At 53.8% G+C, this 24,315-nt stretch overlaps 3 protein-coding genes across 3 annotated transcripts in view; 1 reads left to right on the forward strand and 2 right to left on the reverse strand.

Annotated features, from left to right (window-relative positions):
• LOC128888566 (SID1 transmembrane family member 2-like) overlaps positions 1 to 24,315 on the reverse strand; it is a 139,443-nt gene that overhangs the window by 42,883 nt on the left and 72,245 nt on the right. The gene's annotated exons all lie outside the window — the stretch shown is intronic.
• Positions 854 to 24,315, forward strand: part of LOC128888633 (uncharacterized) — a 43,269-nt gene continuing 19,807 nt past the window's right edge. The window contains exon 1 of the mRNA XM_054145691.1: positions 854 to 864. The gene's annotated coding sequence lies outside the window, so the exon portion shown is untranslated. The remainder of the gene's footprint in view (positions 865 to 24,315) is intronic.
• Positions 7,807 to 8,490, reverse strand: LOC128888865 (uncharacterized). Its single transcript, XM_054146030.1, has one exon. The coding sequence runs from the start codon at positions 8,488 to 8,490 to the stop codon at positions 7,807 to 7,809; it is 684 nt and encodes a 227-aa protein (XP_054002005.1).

Raw genomic sequence — 24,315 nt, forward strand, 5'->3', positions numbered from 1 at the left:
CAACTGTCGCTGAAGTCAACTCGGAGTTCTGTTCTGACTCCTGCGCACCCTTAATATCTCATCACGCTTGCAATATATTCTAAATTCAAGGGCATTTTTCTTATGTAAATAGCATATTATATGCAATTGCAGCGCTAGTATACACGGTGGCGTATAATTTTTCATGTACATACTTGGCGTCAAGACGCTACCGCGTTTCTAGGTAACACATACAAACCTTATTTTACTTGCAAATTAATGTAGAGCATAAAATAAAAATACATTTGTCTTTTATTATAGTAAGCGTAGAGTCTATAATAAAAAAACTTCAAAATGTAAAAAAATTACGCTAAGTACATGAAAAAGAGGCGGACTCAAGGAGTTATCTTTCAAAAATAGAAGATTCTCATAAAAAACTACAAGAAAGTAGAAAAAGATGTGAAATCGAAATAAGCTGCCAAAACATGAAAGTCTTTTCCAATAAAGTACAATGGTTACACTGTGTAACACAATGTAAAATTCAGTACTTTACAACTATGCGCAGCTAAAATGCTGTGTTCAACAGTGCTGACGTTCAGACTCTAATGACAACTCATGCAAAGTGACTTCAGTTCCCTTTTGTATCACAATCAACCATATAGATCCGCGTAGCCGGTTTCAATTTTATTTTGGCAATAAAAGCATTCTCGACCCCCGCATCGCCAGTGCGTTAACACCGTGCAACAATTAGGTAATTAAATTCATACACTAACCGCGACAACACGACACTGTACAATTGTATTATTACAATTATTCAGTTTTGAATACCGATACCGATCCTACGGTTACCCTTAATTGGGAGATATCAATCTTTACTTTCTTATTCTTTACCTAACCTTCCCAACGGTTATCCTTTACTGGGAGATACCGACCCTTTTTTTCTTTTTACGTGAGGAAATGTATTTACGCACGCCTCCTCATAAGGAGGGGGTAGTGTGGGACTCGCCCCTTGATTTGATATGAAGGGGAATACCCACTAAAACCTCACGGTGGCCGGCCACGGCGTATTGGGGAGGGGTACCGGGATCTCTTACGAACGCTACCAGTGCCCCCCGCGGCTCCCCCCCCCCCCCCCCAACGAAGGGAGAAGTGTCATCTCCGGTGAGGAGTGAATATCTCCCCACCTGACCGCGAGTGCCACAGCCCGCGGTCTCGCCTGTCCCTTTTAGTCGCCTTTTACGACAAGCAGGGATTACTGTGGGCGTATTCTGTTCCCCGAACCACAGGGAAATATGCCGTTATAGGGCCAACGGCCCCCTGCGGCGCAAGCGCCGGGCATGTTCTAAAGGAGTTCCGAGCGTCGGGTGACGACCCCCCCCCCCATGCCCGGCGGCCCTGCTGGCAGTCGGCGAGCCCAAAGCTTGAGCTCGCCAGGTACGTGTGCAGGGCCGCCCTATGCGGCAGACTGCCAGGAGGAGGTGAGGGTTTACGGGCGGCGGGGGGGGGGGGGGGGGGGGACCAGTCCCATCTGCGGCAGGGGCGGCAGCTAGCCGCCGTCGCCTGGCCCGCCTCGATCTCCTCCTCTCTACGCGAGCGGGATCGGTGCGCTACCGATCCCGCTCGTCATCCTCCTTCCGCGAGACAGTAGTCGACAGTGAGAGGTCTCCTCCAATAGCCAGGCGGATTGCCCGCCTCTCTCGCGAGAAGGCCGGGCACTCCTCCAGCAAGTGCCGCGCGGAGTCCAGCTCTGCGCCGCACTGGTGGCACGCGGGCGACCCCTCCGCCCCCACTTTGTGCAGGTACTCACCGAAACAACCATGTCCGGTGAGCACCTGCGTGAGTCGGTAGGTGAGCCGCCCCTGTCGGCGGTCCAGCCAAGCATCGAAGCTCGGCAGGACCGCCGCTACCGTCCTCTTTCGGGCGGCGCCGCTCTCCAGGAGTTGGCGCAGCCACTTTTCGCGGGCCAGCTGCCACCTTTGGAGCCGGTAGGCTTCGACCGCCCCGTCCTGCGGATCGCCCCCGTTCCGGCCTAGATCTTGCAATCAAAGGGGTCGACCCTCGCTAGGACGGCCGCCGCCTCGTGGGAGATCGTGTGATACCCGCGGCACGCGGCGCAGCAGGTGCCGTCCACGAAGGCAGGCCACCAGGTGGGGTCCGGAGGATCTGGGGCGTCCACAGTGGTGGCTCTGACCCACTGTGGATCCGTTCTCTCTATTTGAGGGATGTTCTAGGTCTAAAATCCTCTCTCCCCACCTTCTCGTGGTGGACCCTGAGGGCGCACATAGTTGTGCGTCGCTAACGGGGAGAGGGGTACGAGGCGGGAAGTAGCACCTGTGATGTGTGAGGCGATGCCGGTGGGATCTCCGGATCCTGGCAGGGCCTCCCATGCCGGTAAGGCTCACACTGAGTAGGGGTGAAAACCGCTTCATAGTGACGAGGAGAGGTCGTTCTCGCGCGGTGGCCCACTGGGAGTGCTCACCCTTGTGCGCTGGCTTTGCTTCTGCTCGCTTAAGGGGGGGGGGGGGGCTGATGTGTGCTCGCACTGCCGAGGTAGTAGTGCCGCGCGGGATCGGGAGCCGGCCCCTTCGGGACTTCGACCAAGTAGTGCGCGGTGAGGTGCGGGTGTCGGAGCTCGCACCTGCTACGGGCGGGTGCCCCCCTGTGCGGTATTCCCGGGGGGGTTAAATGCGAAGGACGGGCCCCGGAAAACTGGGGTAGGGGGCATGTCTTTCGTTCGGCATGTCCCCCGAGGGTACACCAGTTCCCGTCCAGCAGCCTGCCCCGCCGCGCACGATGCGCCGGTAAAACAAAAACTATAGACAACTTAATTAAAAACGCAGGAAGCACTGGTGCCGGGTCGGCCGGCAATAGCTGGGGTGACGGCAATGTCACACGGTCACGCACCGTTGTGTTGAAGGGGTTACCATGCGCGGAAGTGATCGAGGAGGGAGGTGTGACGTCGAGGCCCAGTTCAAGGGCTTCGTCGACACGCGGGCTGGAGGCTGCAGGCCCATCTGCAGCAAGCTCGGGAGGTCGCCGGACCGGAGTTGGCCTTGCTGCTCACGATCCGGGAGCGGGGCCACGGCTGGGAGTGAACAAGGACGATGGCGTCTCTATGACGTCAATGTCCTCGGCCTCGTGCGCTCGGGCTAAACGACGCGCTGGTGCTGACCGGTTGGTGTCGGCGCCTGTAACCCGGGAGGCCGCCAAAAAAGCCCGGGTCAGGGATGCCTCCTCCCCTGTAGGCGTCGGCGCACCGACTGCAGCCCTTCGGGACAGGATGCAGTCGGATGGCCAGACGCTCAGGGAAAAGAACGCCAGCCTCCGGCGAGAGGTCGAGGGCCTCCGAGAGACCCTCGACGCTGTGCGTGGGGAGATGATGGTCCTCAAGAGGAGGCTTGATGCTACCCTAGCAGGGCCGTCGTCTCCACCTGCCCGGGTTGGTCTAGCGGTAGCCACGGAGCCGTACCAAGTCCCCGACCATCCACACTGGTTCGGGGACGAGGACGGCCTCGTGGCGATGTAGTACCGTCGCCGTTCGGCGACTGTTCCCCCCTGCACCGTGGTCGAACGGAGCAGGGGGGTGGTTTTGCTAAAATGGGGAAGGTTCCTAGTCGCAGGATACTACAATTCCCCCAATTGTAGTGCTGCCGAACTCGGGAGGTTTTTGGACCGGCTGGGGGCTATGTTAGCTCCCTATATAGCCGACCCAGTGCTGGTTCTCGGGGACCTCAATGCGAGGTCCACCGCGTGGGGTAACCCGAGGACCGGCTCCCGAGGCGGAGCGCTGCAGGATTGGGCGGATGGGATGGAGCTCTGGTTATAAAACCGAGGCTCCGTACCAACGTGCGTGATTATGGAACGGCTGGTCCATCGTGGCCGTATCGTTTGCGTCAGCCACCGCCTCACGCTGGGTGTCTAACTGGCGGGTCTGGGAGGGTGAAACGTTGTCGGACCACAGCTACGTCCTTATGGACGCGGCTGTGGTCTCGGACTCGCCAGCGGACGCCACCCTCCGACGTAGCATTCCTTCAGCGCCAAGATGGGCGCTAAAGCGACTAGACGAGGATCTACTGAGGACCGTGATTACCGGCTCCGCCTGGCCTCCGGCCAGGGAGCGCGGGGCAGAAGAGGGGGCTTTGTGGATCCGGGACACGTTGCAAATGATTTGCGACGTAGCTATGCCCCGGATCCGCGAGCAGCCCCCGAGGAAGTCTGCGTACTGGTGGACGGGCGAGGTTGCCGACTTTAAAAGAACGGCCAGCTGCGCCCGTCGCCCGTCGCACACCCGTGCTCAGCGCCGCCACTTCTGACCCGGAGTGGAGAGTCGCCGAACTGTACGGGGTGTACAGGTCGGCGGCGGTGGCCCTCAAGCGCGCGATAGCCGCAGCCAAGGCCAGAGCGTGGGACGAGCTCCTGCTCACCCTCCGTGACGATCCGTGGGGGCGCCCATACAGGGTGGTGCTGGGGAAGCTCCGCCCTTGGGCGTCCCCTGTCACGGAGAGGTTAGACCCGGAATTCCTGGGGTGCGTGATTGATACTCTCCTTCCCCTCAACGATGGTGGAGAGGGTGCGTTGGAATGCGCCCCGAGTCCGACTATTGAATGGTCGGATCATTCCGGGTCACGGACTCTGAGCTGTCCCGGGCTATCGGGGGGCTCCGGGCTAGGGGCAAGAAAGCTCCCGGCCCGGATGGAGTACCCGGTAGCCTGCTGGCTCTGACCTTGGGAGTCCTTGGCCCGGCGTACAGGAGCGTCTTGGACGCTAACTTGCGCCGGGGAACCTTTCCCAGTGTGTGGAATAAAGCGTGCCTGGTTCTCCTCCAGAAAGGGGGAAAACCCGCAGAGTCTCCCTCTGCGTACCGGCCGGTGTGTCCGCTTGATGAAACGGGCAAGCTTTTTGATCGAATTATAGCTGCCCGCCTCCTCGAGCACCTGTCGCGCGGTGGTCCCGACCTCAGCGACAGTCAGTACGGATTTCGGAGGGGTCGCTCAACGATGGACGCGTTGAAGCGTTTGCGCCTCCTCCGGGAAAGGGCTGTCACTCGGGGCCGGGTGTTGATTGCTGTGTCGTTGGACATATCCAACGCCTTCAACACCCTGCCCTGGAGGGAGATAGCGGTGGCGCTGGATTATTTCCAGGTGCCCCCCTATCTCCTGGAGGTGGTTTGGGACTATCTCCGTGGCAGGGAGGTAGTATTTACCGGCCGGTACCAGGTTGTGCACACGAGGGAGACGCACCACGGGGTTCCGCAGGGGTCGGTCCTCAGACCGCTTCTGTGGAACCTTGCGTATGACGCGGTGCTGCGGGTTCGCCTTCCTACGGGCGCGGGTGTCATCTGCTATGCGGATGACACCCTGTTACATGCCGAAGGGGAAGACTGGGGGAGGACCAGGCACCTTGCTGAGTCCGCCCTAGACTGCGTTGTCAGGCGAATCCGGAGGATGGGTCTGACCGTGGCTGCTGCGAAGACCGAGGCAATCTGGCTTTACGGATTCGCGTCGTGGATACCTTCGTCGACATCAGGCCCACCATGAAGTACCTGGGCCTGATCGTCGACGGCCGCTGGCGCTTCAAGGAACACTTTGACCTCCTAACCCCCAGAATGGAGGGGACAGCGGCCGCGTTAGCGCGGTTGCTGCTCAATATCGGAGGGCCAGAGTTAAGGGTTCGCCGCTTATATGCGGAGGTGGTGCGGTCGATAGTCCTTAACGGGGCCCCCGTGTGGCATCGCTCGCTCGAGGGCAGCCGGCGCAACCAGGCACTCTTCGAAAGAGTGCGGCGACGGCTCGCCCTGCGGGCCATACGGGGGGTGGGGTGGGGAGGGTCGAGGCGTGCCGGATCACGCCTCCGATCACCCTCCCTTACCGGTGTCGGCGTCTTCTTATCCTAGCGTTCAGGAAGCTCTTTGTTTCCTGAACCAGTACGGACCCGAAGATGCCGGGGCAGTGGGTGGACCGAGCGGGGGCTCGGGAAGCCCATTCCGACGGCCTCAGGGATGGGGACACCGGGCGGGCCCCTTCGCCTAGGGTCTTAAAAAGTAGGTAGTGTGGGAAGCTAACACCCTCCGCCCGGGATACATGTAAGCTGGGAAGCGTCCTGCGATCCTCCCAGATGGTAGCCCCACATAACCTCGGTTTTTCCCCCCGGGAAACCGAGGTATGCGTAACGCATTTCCCCACAATAAAAAAAAAGAGAGAAAAAGCCACCAGATCGCGCGCCCATACAAGTGACCCGTATAGGGCCATGGATCGCACGACCCCCAGGTAGAGGCGGCGGACCCTCTCTTCCGGCCCCCCGAGATTGGGCAGGAGACGACCCAACAGGGTCACCGCCTCAATTCGGGGGACCAGGCGGTCGAAATGCCCCTCCCAGCGCCACCGGTTGTCCAGGTCGAGGCCCAGATACTTCATCCGGCCTCCGACCCGGACAGCCGCATTACCCACGCGGATCCAGGTCTGGGGGACCCGCCGCGTCAGAGGTAGCTCATGAAACATGACTTCGTCCGTCTTTTGCGGCGAGATCCGAAGCCCTAGAGCCTGGATCTGCGTAGCAGACCACAAAGACACCGGGTGGGAGGAGCCCGCACAACACCGAGTCGTACCCCAAGTTCCATAACAGGGGTCCTAAAACGGACCCCTGGGGCACGCCTCGGCTGACCCTCCGACGTATCGGCACCCTGCCTCTGCCAGGGTACTCGATCCACCTGTCCGACAGGTAGTCGGCTAACACGACCCGTAGATATGAAGGCACTTCGTGTTCTCGGAGCGCCTCCCGGATCGTGCCCCAGGGCAGGGTGTTAAATGCGTTGGCGATGTCGAGACTAATCGCCAACGCCACCCCACTCCGGGAGACCGCACGGTCCGCGAGGGCATGGACGTGGTCGATCGCATCAAGCGTCGACCGGCCCTTGCGGAAACCGTATTGGCAGCCAGCCAACTGCATACTCCCGTCGGACAGGCCCCTCGACAGGCGGGCAGCGAGCACCCGCTCAAAGAGCTTGCCCGCCTCGTCGAGGAGGCAGATCGGCCGATACGCGGAGGGCGAATCCGCGGGCTTTCCCTTTTTCGGGATAAGGACCATCCGGGCCTGCTTCCAGGCCAGCGGAACCCGCCCCGACTCTAGGCAGCCGTCGAACAGCCGCCTGAGCCGGGGACCCAGGACGCGCAGCGCCAAAGCGAGCGCCCGCCCATGGATGCCGTCGGGCCTTGGTGCCGTAATCCTGGCCACCATTCGCCCGACGGCCATCCCGAGCTCCCCCTCGGTGACCCCCAGGCCGGCGGACCAGTTACTGACCTCCGCCGGCAGGAGCGGCCGCGGACCCTCCTCCGGATCTACCGAAAAGAGGGTATCCACGACACGCTCCAGAACGGGGGGGTCGAGGGACTCCGTGACAAGGGGGGCGGCTTGGCGCATGCGGCCTAGCCCAATGCGGTAGGGCCGTCCCCATGGATCCTTGTCCAGAGTCCCGAGAAGCTCTCCCCAGGGGTTCGCTTTAGCCTTCCTGATGGCGCGCTGGAGGTCCTCCGTGGCCTCTCGGTAGACCTCATACAGCGCCGCCTCCCTCGCTGGGTCGCGGTTCCGCCTCCGGTGGGCTCTCGTGAAGCGACGTCGCGCCGCGCTGCATGTAGCACGCAGCGCGGCATTCTCGTCGCTCCACCAGTAAGCGGCCCGCCTCGAGAGCTTCCTGGCTCGGGGCATGGCGGCGTCGCACGCCGCCGTCAATGACTCCCGAAACCAGTGAGCTTCCCAAACGACTTTCGCGACCGGTCCAACCGGGGCATCCGGCCAGGACGCGTTGAGGGCGGCCGCCATTAGGGCGTCCTTCTTCAAGCGCTTCAGCGCCCATCAGCGCGGCGGTCGGCCCGGCGCGGGTCCGCGAGCGGGATGGTACTGAGGGGCATCGGAGACATCCATAAGAATGTAGAGGTGGTCACTGAGGGACTCCACCTCCTCCGCTACCCTCCATCCCGACACGAGTGGCGCGACGGCAGGCGTCGCCCACGACAAGTCGACGATCGACTCGCCCTGCCACCGCACGCACGTGCTCACGGACGTCCGGTTAAGTAACCGGAGGCCCGCGCTCGCCGCCCACTTCAGCACCGCCCGACCCTTCGCGTCCGTTGCTGGGCAACCCCACGCCGTGGACTTGGCGTTGAAGTTGCCCAGCACGAGCGTTCGGGCTACTGGAGAGCGGGACAATGCGTCCCGGACCCCGTTCAGCAGCCACTCGAACGCCGCGAAGCGGGCACTCGGAGGGACGTAGACCCCGATCAGGGCCAGGCCGCTGCACTCCACCCCGACGAACCCGACGCCGCGGGCGAACACGCGGAGTGCCGCGGTGTCGCCGTCCATTATCACCACGGAACCCAACGCGTCGGCCACCCATTTCGGGCGGTCGGCGACGCGGTATGGCTCCGCGGCGACCACCAACCCCACACCTAACTCTGCCAGGTAGTGGACAAATAAGTCCTGCGCCCTGGTCGAGTGGTTGAGGTTGGCTTGGAGGATCCGGACCGGGGGCATGAACATTAGGCCATGTCCATAGCCTCTCCCGGGCCGGATCCTCCCTCCATCGCAGCGGGCGATCTCGCCCGCAGCGCCTCAGCCGGCGCCAGCACCGGCGCATCTGACGCCGGTCGATTGACCGGCGTAGATTCGCCCGAACTCGGGGTCGTCACGCGCGCCTTCCTCCCCTGCTTTGGCGGTGGAGGGGCACATTTTTTGGCCCCGAGCCGGTGGTCGGCTGGCCTGCCCAGGTCAGCACAGACCGGGCAGCGCAGGGGCGCCGTACACTCTCGTGCCCGGTGGCCCGCACCGGCGCACCTGTAGCACCGGTCCCCGCGGTCCGCCTCAAGGGGAAATTTCTGCCGCACGTGCCCGAACTCCAGGCACCTGAAGCATCAGAGGGCTCGCGCGGGCAAGGCCTTCACTCGGGCGGACGACCAGCCGACGAGCAGGCGGCCAGCCGCCAAGAGGGCCCTTCGACCATGCCTCAGGTGCCCGGCGGGTCAGGGAGGGCGCGACAGGCGCGGGCGGAGGCCTCGCCCGGGACGCAGCCGGGGCAGGGTGGGCAGCGGCGCTACCCGCTTGCTTCTTCCCGCTTCTTTTCCTGCCTCTCTTCTTTTTCGCGGGCTTCCCGCTGACTGTCCCGAGGCGGGTCCCCACCGCCGAGGGGCCAGATTGGGAGGGACCTGCAGGAGGGCGCGGCGCGGCCCGCAGCACCCGCTGCGGAACTCCGCTCGCGGCGGCCACCAGCGAGACCGCCCCTAGGCGCGCTGCGAGGCGCACCTCCATCTCGCCACAGAAGCGACGGATGAGGCCCTCGACGTCCACGCCCGACGCGAGGGTCGTGATGCCCATCGCAGGCTTCCACGGCGCCCCGGCGGGCGCAGGCCTCGAGGCAGCAGGCCGACTCGACCTCGCCTTCGAGGACGCACTCGGCCGCGAAGGGGGCACCGGCACCGACGGCACCGCGGCAGGCGCGACCGGGCCCCGCGCAAGCCGGGCTTCCAGCTCGGTCACGCGGGCCCTGAGCTCGGCGACTGTCTGCTTCAGCTCCACCTCCCGGGCCGAGGTCTTGACACGCTTCGCCTGTTCGACGGCAGCGTGTCTGATGGTGGCCGCTGCAATCTGCAGCTGGCGCACCATCGGCCCCTGAAAGTTGTCGGAGCATTTCGCAACCCTCAGGACCGCCTCCGAGCTCTCAAAAATCCGAGAGCCCAGTTCGGCGGTCGGCGCGTGGCGCATCTCCGCCGCCAGCTCCTCTTCGCCCTTGAGGGGCTTGCAGGGCCTGGAGATCCGGACGGAGGACACTAAATGGTCCCCGACGTCCATCGCCAGGCGCTGCTTCCTCTCGCTGGGCTTTCGCTTAGCGTCGGCGAGGCCGACACAATCCCCAGCAGTAGGGGGTCGACTGCAGGGAACGCGCCGACCACACCGAGCTGACTGACCCGTCGGAGTCAGCGCCGGTGTCGGACGCATTTGCAGCCGCCAGGAGGCGGCCGGAGCGGAGCTCTCGCCCCTCCACTCTCTCCAACCGGACGACGGGCTGCGCGACCCTCCCGGTCCTCCCGCACCCTGACGCCGGAAGACGCCGCAGCGGAGGAGGTCCCCGCTACAGACGTCTCTTCACCAGGCGCATTGCTGAACCCGGGGGCCTGGTGGTCCATCCCGGGGTTCTCCCAGTCGTAAGATAACGACGCGGGGGAGCCTGGTCGACTACTCCTCACCGCGCCGGTACTGAGGGATCCGACGCCCTCTGCATCGTAAACGCTTAATCCTCGGTTGTCCATGGTCATTGTCAAAGCACCCCATTGCGGGTGAGCGCCGTACCCATGCCTCCAAACTTGCCATGTCGTCAACATAGGATCCGCCAGATGCCAGCTCACCGCGTTCGCCCTCCGCATCCAGCAAATCGGGACTCGCAAGCGAGCGCCGACTCCTGAAGCGGAGACCCAGGAGCATCACGAGGAGGTGCGGTGAGTGAACTTGACCGGACGCAGCCCGCCGACTTCGCCGAAATTCCCCGCCCAGGAGGACGCCGAAGCGCCACCCTGATGTAAGGGAATCAGCTAGGTCGTGGTTTTTTACCCGTCCTGGAGGTCTAAATAGTAGATAAGATATGTCAGTTCTGGAACAGTGGGATCTCAGGGGGGCGCGGAGACGGGAGAAGCGAGGGCCGGGGCTTTGTGGGTGGGGCGGGGGCGAGGGGCAGGGCCTTGTGGGTGGGGAAGTGAGGGGTGGGGCCTCGTGGGTGCGGGAGTGTGACGTCACTTTTAATTGAATACCTTTTCGAGGCGCCATGTAATTGGGTGCTCCTCTTTTTTTTTTTTAATTGGCTGCCTCCCACCTCTGCGTGTTTTTTAATTAGTTAATAAGGCCCCACCTCCGCCCACTTTCGATTGAATACCTTTTTGAGGCGCCATTTAATCGGCTGCCTACACCCCTTTAAAGTTCGCTAATGGATCTATTTCAAAGACACCTGCAAAGATTCGCGAAGTTTCGCGAGTCGAGGACAAATTTAAAAACTGCAAGCTAAACGTTCTGTGATACCAGCATCTGCCGCCAGTGATTCGCGCTTATAAAGAAAGAAATAATATTCAATTATAGGTGTATCAAAAATTAAACGTGTCATCTCTCTCTCATAGAGAAGGAGTAGTAGGGTACCCTTCGCGTAGGGTACGTAACCATCCGTCCATCTGATTCCATGGTGTTTTTCCGTTAACCACCAAACACCACGTTTTTCGTTAGACGTTAGATCATGCAATCCAAATGGAGGTTCAAATATCTAATGCGATAACTTTTTTCCTTGCGTGAGGACAGCCACCTCTTTTACGATAAAATCATTCAAGTCCGTCTTGAAACCTTGCAAGTCTAGGAACGTTAGGTGAGCCATTTTGCTGTATCGACAGTTTCGAAGAGACTGAACATTCAGCAGAGATTTTTACTGTATTAGTTTATTCTACGTACTACAGTAAGCAGTTGTATTGAACGGCACGTTATCTTTGCATTCGAAATCTATCCTAACATCAGTCGTGGCACTCGTTGAAGATTCGTTCTGACGCGAGCAATCTATGACTACAAACGGACCACATAATAAAAACTCTAACATATCGAGCAGGGGTTCACCGTGTTCGTAATATGATTTTCGAAAGTTTGCGTACATATCGTAAAGTGTCGCATACTTGTTCTTATCAAAATCCAGATTCAAGTCATCGTATGGATAAGATTTTGAATTTAAATGTAGTCGTATGTTCGATAGTTTACAATTGTCAAAATGATTAAATGTTTTGTCCAATTTGTTCTTTCGATCGGTTTGCATAGCGAATATCACATATCGCGGTTTCCCAATTGTGTTGCAGATTTCACAGACCAAGTATGCTTCGTGGTTGTTTGTAATAACGGATATTCATATAGATCCCAGGAGCGGAAACTCATCAAAATCAGTCGACTACTTTCAAGAATAGGTAAGAGCGCCAATTTGTTCAATTCGTCCAAACCGACGTGAGACATTCGCTATTGAACTTTAAACAATTTGAGTACAGGTTTCAAAACGGTAGGACCAATCAGGGCGTTTTCATCGTTTCGCGATCGAATTAAAATCAATTCATGGCGCGCATTGATTACGATGCGTTTATAATCTTCACAGAATTCGAATAACAAACCAAGCGGCACGCAAAAATAAAATCTGCAATTGCAGCCTTTTGCTTATGCTATCAGCCAGCATTACCTAACGTTTTACTTTTTTAACCGACTTCGAAAAGGAGGAGGTTACTCAATTCGACATGTATATATATATATATATTTTTTTTTTTTTTTAATGTCTCTTCACCGATTACGCCGAGATGACTTGACCAATCGGAATGAATCCTGTTGCATCTTGTAGAGCATGTTCCCCCGGTGATCTTGCTATCAAGACTTTTTGCGATTTGTCATTTTTTACCCGTCTTTTTACCAAAAAACCGTGATTTTTAGATATGCTTGCCGATTACGTCAAAATGGCTTGATTAATCGGAGTGAAACCTCTTGCATCTTGTCGAATATTTCTTCCAGTTGGTCGCGTAAAAGAAACATTTTGTGAGTTGTCATTTTTTAGCCGTTTTTTTTTTAAAACAGAAAAATTTTGTCTTGCTTCTTACTCCGAGACGGATGGACCAATCAGATTGAAACTTCTTGCATCTAGAAGAGCATTTGCCATTTGGTCCCGTAACAAAACATTTGTCCTTAGTTTGGTTTTTACCACTTGATATCACTTTTTATCGCAAAGAGCGTACTATTTCACGTATGTTTGGCCTGAAATCGATGAAATCCCTTACATTTTGCTGCCGTACAGGTTTTCGCGATGATCACATTTCCAAAAATTTATGAATTTTTTAATTGTTTATAACTATTGCTATTGAAAAATTCCTTTTCTTTGCTGAAACTCGGCACGGAATTAACCGACCGAGATGGAATTTTCCGCATTCCATAATAGATGAATTCGTGATGTTCCCATTTGCAAAAATGTATGGACATTTCCATTGTTTGAAACCATTGTTGGTGCAAAATTGCTATGCTCTGGTGTAGCTCAATAAGGAATTTACCAAACGCAATCAATCCTTTCACATGTATTCCTGATAATCCTATATGCAACAATACAGGGTGTCCAAAAAATGTTGGATGTTCTTGAATGGGGTGTTTGGGGGGGGGGGGGGGGATTTGAAACAATTTTTCCTTAGCCAGAACGGTGTTCGAGGCTTCGTTAAGGAGATGTTGACAGAAAGCGTACGCTACCGCAGGCGCTCCACCGGCATACTCGCGCTCTGATTGGTCAGGGGTTTTTGTTTCTGGAATATCTCCTTAACGAAGCCTTGAACACCATTCTTGCTGACGAAAAATTGTTTCAAATCGCCCCGCCCCCCGGAACCACCCTTTTCAAGGACCTCCAACGTTTTTGGGTCATCCTGTATAGTGCTCATAACTATTGTTATTGCATGAAATCTATTGGCTATAGATTGCCACTAAAAAGAGTGAAATAAAATAATTTTTTGGAAAAAAATTTAACCGACTTCGAAAAAGGTGCAGTGAAAAGCATGAAATAATTTCGAGTTAATTTATATGAATACGCACTAGCTCTAGATATAATTGCTTAAAAGTATGGGAAAATGCAGTGAAAAACCTAGTCTAGTATTTGCATGTGGATTATAAGTGTGTGTCTCTATGCTGGTTATGCGATTGTCAAAGACCGGTGTACCGTCAATATTCAATATGTCCGACATTATTGCTTTACGATGAATCCCAATGATTGTAGAAAACGCTTGTTTTGCACGCTCAGTGTCTTCTTCTTCGTATCTTTTTGCTCTTTTCCTCTTGGTAGGACAGAATGTGGCTTCAGGGTGTTATCAAGAACCGCGGTTGCACTTGTCTTGGTTTTAAGTTTACTGACCACGTTACCGTACTTTAGCATAATATTACTCTCTCTCTTTTTAATCGTACGCAGAACGTTGGTCTCGTCGTCGTAAGTGCAATCTGATGGTAATTTCCTCTCCACGAAAATCTATCAGGCGATCGTTTTGATCTACGATACGAATCGTCAAATCATCTATTGATTGCGTGACGATTGGAAGATAAATGACACGTGGTGGCGTTTCCGAAATCTTATATCCTGGAGGCACTTTGGGTGAAAACTCGTGTATCGTGAGAACCGGTCTGTCATTACTGTAAGAACCCGTAGTTACGTTACACTCTATATGAATCATGTTAACGTTTGTAATGTTTACGGGTGAGTCCGACTTGTGCCATACATCGGAAACACCATAAAACACGTTTCGGGGAAAATCCAAGCAGAGATCCCACATTGTTTGGTTTCGTAAAATCGATTCTATACGAGCAATGTATCTCGCTCTTCATAGTGTTGTTGTTTGCTCGCACGATGATAGGGTATTCATCGTACGAATTATTCTTAGAGGGTTATCTTCTCAATATTTCATGTCTCAAGTATTGTTGCTCGAATCAACGTTGGGTATCGTGTGAAACGTCGCGAAATCCATGAGACCTAGTTCATACTGTCCATCGCTCAAATCTATCGGTGGAAAGTACGTCACCGAGAGCACGATGCTTTTACTTGTCAAGGTAAACGTTAGAGACATCCTCGTTTAGTAAAGATGAAATTAATAATGGGGCGCATCTATCAGAAATCACAAGTTTATATCGAGGTTTCCTGAAGAAACTTGAAACACAATTGACCGCATATGCTTTGATTGAAATTCTGGAACCGAGTATGATTGTATACAATTTTTACATTCCGCCCAAAGTAATCAATCAGTTCCCGAAATGGACGAAGATTCCCGAAACTGTCAAAGTATCGTACCTTGCTACTGCGTTTCACATATGCGACCCAATGTGTACCAGGCCCATCGTTGCTATCCAAGTTAACTATACCGCTTTCATTGACTCGTACCTTTGTCGGAAGAGTATCACGCATGTACACCCCGCGAAAGTACGGTATATTCTTCCTCCCAAGTTTCTCTAGTTGAATGTTTGTCATTGGTTTTTTCCCTAATTTTTTTGTTTTTTTTTTCTCGTAGATCGAAGTTTTTTTTTTCTTTTTCAAACCTTCCTCCTGCTTTTACGGTGCGAGATGTACTCCGCGACCTTCCATAGCACGATTATGACGTTGCAACTCCTCCAGCTGTTTCCGCGCAGCCTTGGCATTGTTTACAGCCTTAGCTACACCTGCCGCTCCACCGGTCAGCGCTCCTATGGCTGATAAGGCAGGAAGGAAGAACGGGAGGAAACCACCACGCTTTGCTACGGGTAACACTCGTTTCTTTTTCTTCTTCTTCTCGTTATCGCTCTTCTTTCCCTCAAGTCCCATACCGAGTTTCGTCTTAGCCTTCATGGCCGCCCACACCGTCGCTGCTGCTGCTTTTTCACCAAAAGTCGCGCCCCTTGCTGCGATGCGTTGTCGCGCTTGATCGGCTAAAATTCGATCTGCCTCGTGACGGTCTTCCAAATCTTTACGTTCGAAATACGCGAGGTCGTGTTCTCTGCAGGCTGCGTCCAGCGGATTGGTACCAGGATCACCGCGAGATAAACGTTTTTGCAAATATGTACCCGGCCCACAAAATTGATATCCTGGTACATGAAGTTCGAACGGTAATTTGTTTATCACCTTGTTCAATAGCCCAGCTCCCCTCATTTTCTGCATAGAAAACAGTCTTTGATCATGGGCGATGGTCCGTCAATGTGCGTACGCTGATCCGGCCGATTGTAATGTAAGAAGCACCTGCGATAAGAGTGAACCTCAGGATCGCCTCTCATATGTCTCGGTAGCTTGTCCCACAAGTAATGTATGTCGCGAGCAAAACGATTCAAGAGTAGAACTTTGGTATGTATTCCAGCTGCTCCGCAGTCAAATCAAACAGTGTATCACCATCGATCAGTACAAAAGTCATTGTCACACTAAGCGATACGTTTGTACGGCGCTTGTATAAATACCCGCGACATCATTTTAGTCCCTTTTTATTGTCGCAACAACGTCAACAACGGTACTAATATGCGTTTCGTAAGATAGCCCGTCGATATTCGAGCAATTTCGGACAGAAGGTTCGACGACACCGTTCAACGCTTCCAGAAACACGGACCGCTGTTACCCGATACTATACGTGGTATAGTCTGTGATTCCTCGAATTGTGGAAAAACCAACGTTGTCATTAGCTTGCTGGAGAGTCCGAACGGTGTGCGATTCGAAAATGTATACGTGTACTCAAAGTCGTTGCAACAGCCAAAGTCTCAATATTTGGAAACACTACTCTCAAATAATAGCGATGTCGTTCCACCCAACGATGCTTTACCGAATTCTATATTTATATTTGATGACGTGGCATGTGACAAGCAGGAGGTAATAAGAGAGTATTTTTCCATGGGTAGACATTCGAATGTAGATTGTCTGTATCTTTGTCAATCGTACGCGAGAATACCGAAACACCTGATTTACGACAATACTAATTTGCTGATCCTGTTCAAACAGGATAGTATGAATTTACGCCACGTTTATGATGATCATGTAAACACCGATTTAACGTTTCAAAAATTTAACGAATTCTGCGCGAAATGGTGGCAACGGAACTATGGGTTTTTGGTTATAGACAAAGATAGTCCTACGCATCAAGGTCGTTCTCAACGAGGATTTAACGAGTTTGTCGTACAGTAGATGAGTCAGTTGTTTGGAAAACGTCTCCGATACCACTTTGAATTCCTATCGAACCACTTTAAACCACTACGAAACACCTATCGAACCGCTACCGAACCACTACGAAACATGGAGAAGGATCAAAAACATGTTCAAAGGAAGGAAAGAACGAAGACAGAGGTTTTAACGAAGGAGATTGGTAAAACGAGCGAAGCTATACGAAAAAAGTATTTAGCTTTAAAGATTCGAAGGGTGGATACTGATGCATCGTTGGAAACCAGGTTTCGATCCATCGTTGATCCTTTAAAGCAATTGGTTGAAAATACAAAGTCATCCTCCAACTCGATTCTTCAAATGACGTCATCCTCACCCACACTATCACCACCGTTGCCACCTGAACCGCATTTATCATTACAAGTACCTGTGCCGATCTTAACACCTAAACATCGTGGAAAGAAGAGATTGCATATGGAAACATCAATACCTACACAATCTACACCTTATCGCCGTATCGCATTACTTAAAAGAGTTCGGGCACATTCCGAAGTATCTCTCGAAGTAGCACGGAAAGAAGAAGAAGAAGAAGAAGAAGAGAGGGCGGGAACTTCAACGCTAGAAATTCCACAAGAGGACATTGTCGAAACATCGATGCGTGAAATCGTTGAGGATCCTGAAAGTCATAAGGATGTGAATGAGTTTTTAGCGGAAAATCTCGGACCACTGTCACGAGAATACTTGAACTTTTTCTTCGTTGACAGTAAAAACCAACAGACAACGTTTACGGTGTATACTTTAAAAATAATGGATTAATGTTTGATAACTCCAACTTTTATGTGGACAACAACGACAACATCATCATAAACGGTACGAGGTACAGAGGTACTCGTGGTCTGTACGAATTAATATTTAAACGAATACCGGATGATGCGTTGTACTCAAGTGCCGATCTACAGACGTACAAGAATATATTACTCGTTACGAACGCGTACAAGTGTGGTCACTTGGCGAGCAATCCTGTAATAGGTTAACCGGGGATACAAGTATAACAAAATTATTGCATCGCTATTTAACAAGCGTGAAGGAAGCGGTTTCAAACAATTGAAGCGTACATCTTCAGAGAACGTGCGACAAAAGTACGAAGGAGGGTGCTTGGGGTTGTTGCCTGATGATATGACGGTCACCGACAATGCATTGGGACGATCCGAACGAATTAGTAGATAGACTGAGATTGCTATCGTCATCACGAACGGTCGGTCATACAGGTCACGACAATTAAATTATGTCAATCATAGAAGAGCTTCGCGAGGCTGGTTTGATTATAAATTAAATACTGTTTGAATTATATGCATCATTGCAATTCGAGATGTCGATCAACAAATTTGGTGTATTGCTACGTAACGAGTCAAAGAAGATTGGATTAATACCTTATAGAAATTATATCCAATATTTGACTCTTTGTCTCGACGGTGAAGCCTTCGACTCGCGAGAGCGGAAGATAAAACGTCTAGCGGAGCCGAAAGACGATACCGATGGTGTGAATAAGGCCTGCTTAGACAAAAGATTGACGCATATATTAAAAATGATAAATCAGTTGGAGAAGGACAGATTAAAGATGTATAAGGAAACCCGCGAGACAATTTCAAAAATATCTAATGAAATGAGAGAGGCCATACAACGACAAGTTGAAATGCATGTTGAACATAATATTGTAGAGGAAATAAAACAATTGCAACGCATAGCATAAATGTAATCATAATGGAAACTATACAAACATGTTTTTGATATGTCCAAAATACACATACCTACGTACACGGGTTTTTCGAATTTAATTCTCAATTTACGCAATTCTATTGCTACTAAATTTTCATTGAAATGCTACAACTATGAAAATTCAGTTTGGAAATAAGGGCTTCCGCTCCGTATCGACCATCCCAATGTGTAACTAATTTCACATCTACATGATTACGCACATTTTCCATCGTTTTACCGAATACAGCGTTGTTCATTAATTTAAACAAATTCTTGGCAAATTCGTTTGTAGCTTGCGTTCGCAACATTGTATTCAGTTCGATGTAGCTGCGCAACCATGGAGACTGATCAAATCTTAGAAGGCGATAAATTTTTTTCAAGCGGAATCCGTGACGTAGGCATTGTTGCAGGTTCCACTAATGTATGACGTAGCGCTCTTTATCACATACCGTGGTAAGCAATTTCTCGTCTCGTTTACCTGGCGGTTTCTCGCGCACGGGACACAGCGGAATATCGGCGTGTGAATCATGAAGTTCACGGGGATACTCTAAATCTACTTCTAGAATGTACTCCGCGGGCCCGTCCGTGGGAATAGAATTTACATCGAACTCGGACGCTTCGTGTTCGTCGATCCATCAAAAGCCTCCGTACGGTAAAGGTTAAGACATGGCTCAACCATACAAATTCTTTACGTCAAAATACATTAAATATTTCGAGGGTTTCGATAGATCGTATGATGGCATGTACTTGTTATTTGCTTTCGCGTAGCGGTGCGAGCATTGACCCAGACCACCACGTATTCCACGCTCGAAAAACATTTTTTTTTTTTTTGGGTGAGGGGAACAGCTGAAAAATCTTCTGATGACCAACATCCCCGGGACGGGCCACTTTAGTTCCGGGGTATGTGGGATTCCTACCCACTAAAAAAACAGCTAACCCTATCTGCGACTCGTTTTTTCCCCCCCGGAACTGTTTAACACATAACTTCGAGGGGGGGGGGAGTCGTCGTCGTCACTGCGCGCCTATCTACGCGTTCGCGTGTCTCTGGCTTTCGCAACATGAAGTGGCCCGTGAGAAGCGTTTTGAAATAGCCGATGAAGCCCCCTATGCCGGAGCTAGGGGGTTCCATCGGTACTCCTCTGTCTTCTTCTGCTGGATCAGCCGGCGCACATAGTTAGCGACGGCCCTCCACTTCTCCCAGTTTTCTGCTATCACCCCCACGATGTTATCGGGCATGACCGGGTCTACCTCGTGTCGGAGAGCGAGCCGCTCGGCGCTCCATCGGCTGCACGCGAAGAAGGTGTGCACGACACCATCCTCCGCGTCGAAGCAGCCATATCCACATAACGGCGAGGTGGCCTTACCCATCCTGCAAAGGTACTTACGGAAGTACCCGTGGCCGCTCAGGAATTGGGTAAGGTAGTAGTCCACCTCCGCCGTGTCTCCGACTGACCCAGGGGCCGAGGCTAGGGATTAACCTAGCCGTCCAGCGCCCCCAGGTTTCGTCGCTCCACCTCTGCTGCCATCGACACATGGTGTCCTCACGCGCCACCCTCTTCGCGTCGGCCTTGCTGCAGCCGCACCTTATCGCCTCATAGACTTGCTTGCGTTCTCGCGCCAGCAAGTCTATGGGCACCATCTCCGTTATTGCCAACACAGCTGGCTCCGCAACAGTCCTGTACGAGCAGGCTACTCGGAGCGCGCACCTCCTTTGGACCGCCGCTATCCTGCGACGGTACTTTTCGAAGCGGGGTGCCTCGGCCCAGACCTCCGCACCGTACAGCAGTACGGATTCTACGGAGGTCATGAGCAGTCTCCGCTTCGCCAGCCTCGGTCCTCCGATGTTGGCTATGAGGCGGGAGAGGGACGACACAGTAATCGCCGCCCTGTCGGCCGCCTGCTTTATCTGTGTCCAGAAGGTCCGCCTGGTGTCAAGCTGGATCCCCAGGTACCTGATGGCGGCTTTGGCTATGATCGTATGGACCCCCACCTTAAAGGGTATTTCGGTGGGGATCCTTTGCCTCGATCGGACGACGATTTCGGTTTTTTCGGTAGCTAACCGAAGACCCGCGTTTATCCATCTTTGTACCCGCCTCATGATCTGATTCAGTCCATATTGCGCGCGCTCCGTGTTGCGGGCGACGATAACTGCCGCTATGTCGTCCGCGTAGCCCACTAGGAACGCCTCACTGGGGAACTCGATCCGCAGGATGGCGTCATAAAACGCATTCCAGAGGTCTGGTCCTAAAATGGACCCCTGGGCCACTCTTGCGGAGACTTTTCTCCTCCGTCTTCCCTCGGCCGTGTCGTATACCAGGACGCGGTCCGAGAGGTAATCCTTCATTAGGCGAAGGAGGTAGCCCGGCACGTGGAAGGTATTTTCCAATGCCGCGAGTATCCTGGCCCAGCTCATCGAGTTGAAAGTGTTCCTGACGTCCAACGTGGCTACCAGGTTGACATGCCAGCTGCGTCGGTTCCCCGTCTCTGCCCTTTTGGCAGCCTCCGTTATTTCCCGGATGGCGTCGACGGTCGACCTTCCGCGTCTAATGCCGAATTGCCGGCCCGATAGATCGCCCGCCTCCTGAACGGCCGTCAGGAGGCGGGCGATCTATCGGGTGGCCTTCCATGGCTCATCGACGCATCACACGCATCGCGGACTGCGTGCATGGTTGCGCCGACGAACCGCTTCGCTGATATCCGGGTGTAGGTCCTCCTAGCGGGCCGCGAGATGGTCTGCAGGTCAGCCTGGAGGGCCTGTTCGAAGCGCTCAGTTTGGAGCGTCTTGAAATTCCACCCTCGATGAGCAGGTGAAACCCTGCTCCTTCTCCTTTCCCCGGATATCCGGAAACTTACGTACTGGTGGTCGCTCCCCGTATAGTCTTCGAGGACTTTCCAGTCCTCGATGCGGGGGGCGACACCCTCAGAAGCCATCGTAATGTCAATGATGGTCTCCCGATAGCCAAACCTCCGGAAGGTCGTGGACGACCCCCGTTTCAGGATCACCAGGTTACGGCGTGCTGCCATCTCGACGACATGCCGTCCCCTGGTGTCCGGTCTGGGCATTCCCCACTCGACCGCCTTCGCGTTGAAGTCCCCTCCAACAATCCATCCCCCCTCCTGCTCACCGGTGGTGTCTTCGAGGGCTTCCCTCGTCAGACCCTCCCCCCTTACCCAGACGAATCCGGCACCTGCTCCGCGCGCTTGGACCCGGAACCTGGACGGATCCAGTATCCAAATCGCTGCGGTCCTCAGCGTGTCGGCGAACCACGTTGGGCCTTTTCGAGCTCTGTACGGCTCTGAGAGCAGCAGAACGTTAGCCTCCCGCTCCCGTCGCAGCTGCTCGAGGAGGGCGTCCGCAACTCTGCTCCGGTTAAGATTTCCCTGGAGTACCTTGGCCATCGCGCTTGTTCTTTGCCTCCGCTAAGGCATCGCGGAACGCCTTGCAGGCACCGGAACTTAGGACGTGTTGCATGTCCGCCCCCTTGCACCACATGTCGGCGCATACCGCACACCGGGGGGGCTTTTGGCAGCTAGTTGCCAGATGCCCCTTCTCCTCGCACCGGTAGCAATTATCCTGCCGGTCTGGGCCCCTGAAGCCGCGTGCCAGATGCCCGTATGCCAGGCATCTGTAGCATCGGGCTCCAACGGCTCTTCTTCTGGGTCGGGATATTACCATCCCGACCCGTATCCTGCCCCGGTCCATTAGTTTGGCCGCTGCGGGCTCTTCCAGTTCCACGATTGACATTTTCTGGCCCCTCGCGTTTTCTTTCGTCACGAAGACTCCGGCGGATTCACCCAGCTCTGTCTTGAGGGCCTCTTCCACCTCACCTACTGTGGTGAGGCAATCGAGATCCCTCAGTTCAATGGACTCTTTGGGCTCCATTCGCCGAAAGATTCCCGTCTTCCCAATAGCCCGTTTAATGGCCTCGCTGAACAAGGCTTTTTCTTTAGGCTTCGCCTTGCCTGCTAGCTCCAGAAGGACCTCTCCGCTTCGCGTTTGCCGGATGGATTTGATCTCCACTCCGGCATCCTCGGGTTTTACCTGGAAGCGCAGCTTCGCCACAAGATCGGCGTAGCTGGCTCCCTCGGCAGGCTTTACCGCTACTGCTGCGGCTCGCCGTCTGCGTCTTGACTTCTTCTTCTTCTTCTTCCTGTCTCTCATCTTAGGATGCTGGATTGGTATTCCCGGGTTTGTGGCCACGGGAACGTCGCTGCTCTTTACCTTGGTCTTCTTTTTTCTGACCACCGTACTCCACTGTGCCTCTCCGTCTTTGAGACGTTTCTCAGCTGGAGAGGGCTGTGAGTCCGGACTGGAGCGTTCCTCCCTGGTGCGTTTCCGCAGGATTGCTTCCTGCCGCACCTGGACGCGCCATGTGGTCTCCATCGCGTCCGCAATTTCCACCATACGCGGCAATCCATTTTTTATTGCCATTGCCACATTTTTTTGTTTCATGGTGGCAGCCGTCATCTGGCTTACCACCTCCCGCAGTTCCTGGATAAGGCGGGTCAGCATCGGAGCTCCGTCACAGGGTTGGGCTGGTTGCGGAGTTACCTTTTCCATCTCCAGTATATCTCGAGCCTCCGCTGTTACAGCGGCCGATTCTCCGGGGTTCTCTGTTAGGGACCTCGTCCCTGTCCTAAGAGGGCTCCGTGCCAAGCTCTGTCTCGGCTTGAAGGCCTCCTCTTCCTCTTTGCAAGAGAAGACATCGTCGCCGAGGTCTTTCTCGATACGGGGACGCAGCGCTCTTTCTCCTCCAGTTTTTTGTTTTTTATTTTCTTCTTCCATATTAATTTTCTTCTGCGCTTACGACGGTTCGCCCATTATGGGAGCCACACCGCAGTGTAGCTACTATACCCGCCGGTTGAAAAAACCCTAGTTATAGGTGTCAAAGCCGAGAAGCGACTTGTCGGTAGGCCACACCTATCGACACCGTATGACTCTACTAGAAAATGTTACGGGATTGGCCCGCTCCATGATTGATGCTAAAGGTTTAACGTCACCCTTATCCAAGGAACTCACCGGTATCCGACCCGGATATTGTCCCAGCCTCAGGCTAGACGATGCAGCGGTTTTCCCCCCGTTGCATAGGGTATGAGGAAATACTGGCCAGGTAATCCTCCAATAATCCCGATGTCATGGCTTCAACCCTTGTATTGGCTCCGTACAGCAAGGGCATGAGCGGTTCTCCCACGTGTAACATGTGCTTTCACGGGATCTTTGTCAAACATAAAGGTCGATCTTACTTTTACCCTCAGGGGGCTACTACTCCCCCCTTGGCTAGTCTACAAGGCCCGTACCACAGCCTCGATCATAACAATCGCAGCCGCGGCTCCTGAGAGAGTTGGTCTGCGGCAGGAGCCTTAGTTTCCGTGGGCTGGGTTTTATGCTAGCCGGGTCCCGTATAGCTCCCACTTAACCCAGTCGCCTTGACCTCTCCGACCGGTCACGGGATGGGATCCGCGTCCCGGTGCGGGTCTGACCGCGGCAAACTGGATTGTTCCCCTATCCGCCGCCTGGGGACGCGCCCGGTAGGCACTCAACCTAAGGCCGGGCTCGAAATACATTAACATATCCACGTCAGTTAATAATTCAAATTTGATATTTGTAAACTTTAACATTCCATCCCATGTAAAACCAGGAAGAGTATAGTAATATACCGGATCTAATCTATAGCTCTGAATGCAATCGTCTCTGAAATTTTCAAACACATCAGCCAATAATAATATATTAATTTTTAAATACAAAGTCGGCGTATACGACGAAGGGCTCTCTCTCCTTGCGGCTGTAGTTATTAAAGGACAGCCATTTGTTCTGTTCCGAAGGGAGAACGATGGCGTAATCGTTTACCCGCCGGCAGTCCACGAGGTGCTTCTGGAGCTTTTCAATTGAGTGAAAATAATGAAGACACCTGGAATGTAAAGCATGAAATTAG

Source organism: Hylaeus anthracinus, unplaced genomic scaffold (genome assembly GCF_026225885.1).
Source record: "Hylaeus anthracinus isolate JK02 unplaced genomic scaffold, UHH_iyHylAnth1.0_haploid 11994, whole genome shotgun sequence".
In the NCBI taxonomy this organism is placed as follows: Eukaryota; Metazoa; Arthropoda; class Insecta; order Hymenoptera; family Colletidae; genus Hylaeus; species Hylaeus anthracinus.

Excerpts from the sequence above, each read along its gene's own strand:
- LOC128888865 (XM_054146030.1), bottom strand. The coding sequence starts at position 8,490 with ATGTTCATGCCCCCGGTCCGGATCCTCCAAGCCAACCTCAACCACTCG.